This window comes from Scyliorhinus torazame, chromosome 4, assembly GCF_047496885.1.
Source record: "Scyliorhinus torazame isolate Kashiwa2021f chromosome 4, sScyTor2.1, whole genome shotgun sequence".
NCBI classification, from domain to species: domain Eukaryota; kingdom Metazoa; phylum Chordata; class Chondrichthyes; order Carcharhiniformes; family Scyliorhinidae; genus Scyliorhinus; species Scyliorhinus torazame.
The window spans coordinates 5,408,351-5,415,978 of NC_092710.1; the positions used below are offsets into that span (position 1 = coordinate 5,408,351).

The 7,628-nt window shown below is 49.9% G+C and overlaps 1 protein-coding gene across 1 annotated transcript in view; it reads right to left on the minus strand.

Moving 5' to 3' along the window:
• Positions 1–485: 485 nt before the first annotated feature.
• Positions 486–7,628, minus strand: part of LOC140411271 (equilibrative nucleobase transporter 1-like) — a 95,650-nt gene continuing 88,507 nt past the window's right edge. The window contains exons 11-13 of the mRNA XM_072500393.1: positions 7,137–7,439; positions 823–946; positions 486–686 (exon numbers count right to left, since the gene is read on the minus strand). Coding sequence (XP_072356494.1) covers positions 519–686; positions 823–946; positions 7,137–7,439 — 595 coding nt within the window. The 3' untranslated portion in view covers positions 486–518. The remainder of the gene's footprint in view (positions 687–822; positions 947–7,136; positions 7,440–7,628) is intronic.

Here is a 7,628-nt window from a genome sequence, read left to right on the forward strand (position 1 = left end):
GGGAGCCACTGTGCACAGTTCCTGTCTCCGTATCACACTGGGAGTTATTGTGCACAGTTCCGGTCTCTGTATCACACTGGGAGTCACTGTGCACAGTTCCGGACTCCGGACACTGGGAGTCACTGTGCACAGGAGAGCGGGTGGGAAAAGAGGAGAAGAAAGTGGGGGTGAGAACGAGAGAGGGGGAAGGAACTGAGACGCGGAGGGGAAGAGGGAGAAAGGGGGTTAAAGCGGAGGAAAGGTTGACGGCAAAGCTTTGAAGCAGAAAGGGGATGAGAGGGGAAGAGAAACATCTGCTGGTACGTAAAACAACAAGAACAAAACATAAAAGTGCCCAAGAAGAATTAACAGTGATTGCTAGTCTCTGTTTGACCTCATCTTCGGACATCCTCTGGTGCCCTGGGAAACAGGAATCAGTCAGCATGCCCTAACCCCCAACTTTGCCCCCCCCCCACATCTCCCCCCACCCCCCCCTCCCCCCCACCCCCACCAACTCTCATCCCAAACAAGGGTCCAGCTCAGATATCTGTTTCAGTGGGCTGATTGTCCTTCTCTTCCAGGGCCGGCACTTCGACTTGAGGGGTCTTCGCGGTTTCCCTCAGCTCAGTTTCCCGGCGGCAGTGGAGGTGGACGTTGATGGGGTGGATATAGGCTACGGATACCAGGATGATGAATCCAATGTTGATCTGTAAGAAAACGAGAGAGAGAGAGAGAAAGAGAGTATGAGTTTGCATTAAGTGAACGGGATTCGACGATCTTTCGCAGGAGGCTGGGTGGGAGACATGAAGACTCCCGGGAGGCGATGATAACGTTGATACTTACATATATCGGGTTGCCATGCATGGGTCCTTTGACCAGGGCAAAGCAAGCGTACTGCAGCAGAGAGACAATTGCAGAGAAGAACATCAGCATGCCATAGATTTTCCCAAAGTGGCAGGGAGGGAACCTGGAGGGAACAAGAGTAGCGTCAAGAGTATTCAAAGCCACTCAGCCCAATCTATTCCGTGCCTGCCAATGCGTCTGCCCCACACGGGCCTCCTCCGCCCCACCCCTCTCCATCTCACCCTCTTCCACATCGCCTTCTCTTCACATTCCCCCACCCCCTACACTCTCCGGGAGCAACCCCCCCCCCCCCCCCGCCGCCGTCACGCTACCCAGCATTTTATGCGCTTCAATAAGATCACCTCCCCGTCCCCTGAGCTGCGACAATCGATACAGGCCCAGCAAATCCTCACAAAGTCAAGCAAACCTGCTCGGAACTACTTTGAATGCAGCCATCTCCTTTTTCTGAAATCAGGAGGCCAGAACCGCCACACAGTGTCCCAGATGTGGTCTCGCTACTGCCCCGAGCAAGTGGAGCAAAACGTCCTGACTTTTCGATTCCAATCCCCTGGCAATAGGTGGCAACATTCCCCATCGCTGGCTCGTCCCAGCGAGATAACCTCATCGTTGGCCATCCGTGTCCCCCTGAGAGTTCGGAGCTCTCTCTCCGTTTAAATCGCACACTGCTGCTCCTTTCTTCAGCCAAGGTGGACAGGCTCACGTTTCCCCCCCTTATCCGTCTCCTGATACATTTTTGTCCTCTCACTTCACCCTCTCTTTTTGTCCACTCACTTCACTCTCTCTTTCTGTCCTCTCACTTCACCCTCTCTTTTGGTCCACTCACTTCACCCTCTCTTTTTATCCACTCACTTCACCCTCTCTTTTTGTCCTTTCACGTCAACCTCTCTTTTTGTCCTCTCACTTCACCCTCTCTTTTTGTCCACTCACTTCACCCTCTCTTTTTGTCCACTCACTTCACCCTCTCTTTTTGTCCACTCACTTCACCCTCTCTTTTTGTCCTCTCACTTCACCCTCTCTTTTTGTCCACTCACTTCACCCTCTCTTTTTGTCCACTCACTTCACTCTCTCTTTCTGTCCTCTCACTTGACCCTCTCTTTTTGTCCACTCACTTCACCCTCTCTTTTTGTCCACTCACTTCACCCTCTCTTTTTGTCCACTCACTTCACCCTCTCTTTTTGTCCACTCACTTCCCCCTCTCTTTTTGTCCACTCACTTCACCCTCTCTTTTTGTCCTCTCACTTCACCCTCTCTTTTTGTCCACTCACTTCACTCTCTCTTTCTGTCCTCTCACTTCACCCTCTCTTTTTGTCCACTCACTTCACTCTCTCTTTCTGTCCTCTCACTTCACCCTCTCTTTTTGTCCACTCACTTCACCCTCTCTTTTTGTCCACTCACTTCACCCTCTCTTTTTGTCCACTCACTTCACCCTCTCTTTTTGTCCACTCACTTCACCCTCTCTTTTTGTCCACTCACTTCACCCTCTCTTTTTGTCCACTCACTTCACCCTCTCTTTCTGTCCTCTCACTTCACCCTCTCTTTTTGTCCACTCACTTCACTCTCTTTTTGTCCACTCACTTCACCCTCTCTTTTTGTCCACTCACTTCACCCTCTCTTTTTGTCCACTCACTCCACCCTCTCTTTTTGTCCTCACTTCACCCTCTCTTTTTGCCCACTCACTTCACACTCGCCTTTTGTCCACTCACTTCACCCTCTCTTTCTGTCCTCTCACTTCACCCTCTCTTTTTGTCCACTCACTTCACCCTCTCTTTTTGTCCACTCACTTCACACTCGCTTTTTGTCCACTCACTTCACCCTCTTTTTGTCCACTCACTTCACCCTCTCTTTTTGTCCACTCACTTCACCCTCACTTTTTGTCCACTCACTTCACCCTCACTTTTTGTCCACTCACTTCACCCTCTCTTTTTGTCCACTCACTTCACCCTCTCTTTTTGTCCACTCACTTCACCCTCGCTTTTTGTCCACTCACTTCACCCTCGCTTTTTGTCCACTCACTTCACCCTCTCTTTTTGTCCACTCACTTCACCCTCTCTTTTTGTCCACTCACTTCACCCTCTCTTTCTGTCCTCTCACTTCACCCTCTCTTTTTGTCCACTCGCTTCACTCTCTCTTTTTGTCCACTCACTTCACCCTCACTTTTTGTCCACTCACTTCACCCTCTCTTTTTGTCCACTCACTTCACCCTCTTTTCCTGTCCTCTCACTTCACCCTCTCTTTTTGTCCACTCACTTCACTCTTTCTGTCCTGTCACTTCACCCTCTCTTTTTGTCCACTCACTTCACCCTCTCTTTTTGTCCACTCACTTCACCCTCTCTTTTTGTCCACTCACTTCACCCTTTTTGTCCTCTCACTTCACTCTCTCTTTCTGTCCACTCACTTCACCCTCTCTTTTTGCCCACTCACTTCACCCTCTCTTTTTGTCCACTCACTTCACCCTCTCTTTTTGTCCACTCACTTCACCCTCTATTTTTGTCCTCTCACTTCACCCTCTCTTTTTGTCCTCTCACGTCACCCTCTCTTTTTGTCCTCTCACGTCACCCTCTCTTTTTGTCCTCTCACTTCACCCTCTCTTTTTGTCCACTCACTTCACCCTCTCTTTTTGTCCACTCACCTCACCCTCGCTTTTTGTCCTACTTCACCCTCGCTTTTTGTCCACTCACTTCACCCTCTCTTTTTGTCCACTCACTTCACCCTCTCTTTTTGTCCTCTCACTTCACCCTCTCTTTTTGTCCACTCACTTCACCCTCTTTTTGTCCACTCACTTCACCCTCTCTTTTTGTCCACTCACTTCACCCTCTCTTTTTGTCCACTCACTTCACCCTCTCTTTTTGTCCACTCACTTTACCCTCTCTTTCTGTCCACTCACTTCACCCTTGCTTTTTGTCTACTCACTTCACCCTCGCTTTTTTTGTCCTCTCACTTAACCCTTTGCAGGCGCCTTAAGTACTCTTCATGACTTACTTTCCTACCTATCTTTGGATCTTTAGCAACCATTCAGATACTTCATCCAAGTCATGTATAGAAATTATAAAAAGGTTCAAGCCCCATCACTGATCCCTCTGGCACACCGTCCATCACAACCCTATTTATGCCTACTCGCGGCTTCCTGTTCCCTAGCCAACCCTCTTATCCATGCTGATATGTTACCCTTCCCGCCCTCACATGAGTTCTTATTTTGCATATGTGGCGCCTTGTCAAATGCCTTAAGTGCAGCACATCCACAGATTCTCCTCTATCCCCGTCTCTTGTCACTTTCTTAAAGAACTCCAATGACCTTGTCAAACATATACATGGATATATAGAAGATAGGAGGAGGCCTTTTGGCCCTTCGAGCCTGCTCCGCCAGTCATCACGATCATGGCTGATCTTCCAACTCAATAGCCGAATCCTGCTTCCTCCCCGTAGCCTTCGATCCCGTTCTCCCCAAGTGCTGTATCCAGCCGCCTCCTGAATACATTCAAAGTTTTGCCACAATTTGCCTCTCGCAAAGCCACCTCGAGTCTGCCAGATTGCAGTGAAGTGCCCGGCTGCAACCGACTTCATAACAGACTGGAACACCACCCCAGTCCCGGAGGTTTAAGCCAACTTCCCTGTTAGTCTCCCTCCTCACCCCGCCCCCCCCCCCCCCCCCCCCCCCCCCCACTTTCTCAAAGAGTCGCCGCCTCGCATTTTCCAATCCGATGGAACCTCTTCGGAATCTGGGGTAGTTTGGAAAATTAAAACCAACGCACGAGGAGCCTCTTCTTTAAAGAGCCGCGGATGGAATCCAAGGGGACGCCTGGGGACTTGGCAGCTTTTAGTTCCAATAGTTTTCTCAGTGTCCCTTCTCTGGTGACTGCAATTGTTTCACATTCTTCCCTCCCTTTCCCCTCCTGACTCACAATTATTGCCAGGGTGTTGCTTGTATCCGCCGCAGTGAAGACAGCCGAAATCATATCTGTTCCATTCATCCACCATTTCCTTACTATTCCGTGACCAATTCCGCAGGCCCAACAACGTCTCTACTTCCCACGGAAGCTGAAGAAATTCGGCATGCCTGCATCGGCTCTCGCAAACTTCTGCAGATGTGCGATAGAGAGCTTTCTATCGGGCTGCATCACAGCCTGGTATGGCAACTGCTCGGCCCAGGATCGCAAGAAACTGCAGAGTGCGGTGAACTCAGCCCAGCCCATCACACAAGCTCGCCACCCGCACATGGATTCGGTCTACGCCTCCCGTAGCTTCGGGGAAGGCAGACGGCATTGTCAGAGACCCCTCCCACCCAGGCATTGCCCTCTTCCAGACCCTTCCGTCAGACAGAAGGTACAGAAGTCTGAAGACCCGCACATCCAGACATAGGAACAGCATCTTCCCCCACAGCTACTAGAACACAGAAGATTCCAGCGCAGTGCAGGCCCTTCGGCCCTCGATGTTGCGCCGACCTGTGAAACCACTCTAAAGCCCATCTACACTCTTCCCTTATCGTCCATATGTCTATCCAATGACCATTTAAATGCCCTTAGTGTTGGCGAGTCCACTACTGTTGCAGGCAGGGCATTCCACGCCCTCACTACTCTCTGGGTAAAGAACCTACCTCTGACATCTGTCCTATATCTATCTCCCCTCAATTTAAAGCTATGTCCCCTCGTGCTGGACATCACCATCCGAGGAAAAAGGCTCTCACTGTCCACCTTATCTAATCCTCTGATCACCTTGTATGCCTCAATTAAGTACCTCTTAACCTTCTTCTCTCTAACGAAAACAACCTCAAGTCCCTCAGCCTTCCCTCATAAGATCTTCCCTCCAGACCAGGTAACATTCTGGTAAATCTCCTCTGCACCCTTTCCAATGCTTCCACATCCTTCCTATAATGCGGCGACCAGAATTGCACGCAATACTCCAAATGCGGCCACACCAGAGTTTTTGTACAGCTGCAACATGACCTCATGGCTGCCGAAACTCAATCCCTCTACCAATAAAAGCTAACCCACCGTACGCCTTCTTAACAACCCTTTCAACCTGGGTGGCAACTTTCAGGGATCGATGTACATGGACACGAGATCTCTCTGCTCATCCACACTGCCAAGAATCTTACCATTAGCCCAGTACTCTGTCTTCCTGCTATTCCTTCCAAAGTGAATCACCTCACACTTCTCTACATTAAACTCCATTTGCCACCTCTCAGCCCAGCTCTGCAGCTTATCTATGTCCCTCTGTAACTTGCAACATCCTTCCGCACTGTTCACAACTCCACCGACTTTAGTGTCATCTGCAAGACATCTACCAGACTCCTCAACGACTCCCCCTCGGACTGATCTGTTCCCTGTAAGAACACTATTCACGCCACCCTATGCTGCTCGTGTGGCCCCTGTTCTGCACAGTAACCAATCACTATTTGTTGATGTACCATTCGTCAACGTACTCTGTCGATTATTCTTTTGTCTACTATGTACGTACTGTGTGCGTTCCCTCGGCCGCAGAAAAATACTTTCCACTGTACTTCGGTACATGTGACAATAAATATCAATCAACTCTCTGGAAGGCCAACACTCTTGTCCCGTGTTAAATCCCTGGAGAAACTCTGTTTTTCATGTTTCTAGCTGGCTTTCTCTCGTCCTCTAATTTCTCCCTCCTCCTTAAATCTTTTCGTCATTCTCTGCTGTTCTTTGTATTTTGCACAATCTTCTCAGCTGCCGCATATTATTGCAGAATTATGAGCTTTTTCTTTCAGTTTGAGATAGCCTTAATTTTCTTCGTCACCACGGAGGTCCTTCCCCGTAGAGTCTCCCTTTCCCGCTGTAACGTATCTTCGCCGAGTCGTCCGAAACATCTCCTTAAATGTCTGCCACTGCATCACTATGGATCCATCTTTCAATCCACTTTCCTGATTCACTATCGCCAGTTCGGGCTTCATACCCTCGCTATCGCCCTTATTTAAGCTTACGACACCAGTCTTAGATCCACTCTTCCATCCTTAAATTGCATGAGAAATTCAGTCATGTTATGATCACTGCTACCTAAGGATGGGGGTCACTAATTAATCCGATCTCACTGCACATTACCTGACCAGAAAAATCTGTCCCCTGGATAGTGCTGCAAGGACCTGTCCCAAAAAACACTATGAACTCATCTTCCTGACTGCCTTTGCCCAATCTGGGAGAGAGAGCATTGAATACCCGGCACTGCATGTAGGTGGCAGCTAAACCGCTGTCGTTTCGCGCCATTGCCCGAGATGAATTCGGGAACCAGGTCAAACGTCGCTGGGCGGGGGGGGGGGGGTGGCGTCACAGGCGAACTTACCCATGGCGGTAAACGCGGCGTGTCCTCCGTACAAGAACGAGCGGTTGATCACCTGCAGCACGAAGGTGAAGTACTGAACCGGTAGCACGGGGATGGCAGCACAGATCGAGAAGAGGATGCACTGCGTGATGGTGATGGTGAGCGAGAGGACCGCCGACTTCATGTCGGCCAGCCGATGCGAGGCAGCAGAATCTGAGGTCGGAGCCGGAAACAAACAACAAAAAAAAAAAGGGAGTTGAAAAGAAAATCCCGGCCCGACCACCAATGGTTGAAATTTTGACGCGGTCGAGAGGGTAATTCTTCGTTCCGAAGATCAGCTGCCGCCAGCGGGGGAAAGATTGGAGTGTCGTTGCAAGGGTATGAAAACCAGTACAACATCTTTTCCGCTACCATTGTCTGAAATTTGACATTCCTGCATTTGTCCCGTGCCAACGGCAATTAGAGGTGGGCAATGAACGCTGTCCTTGACAGCGATGACCACATTGCAT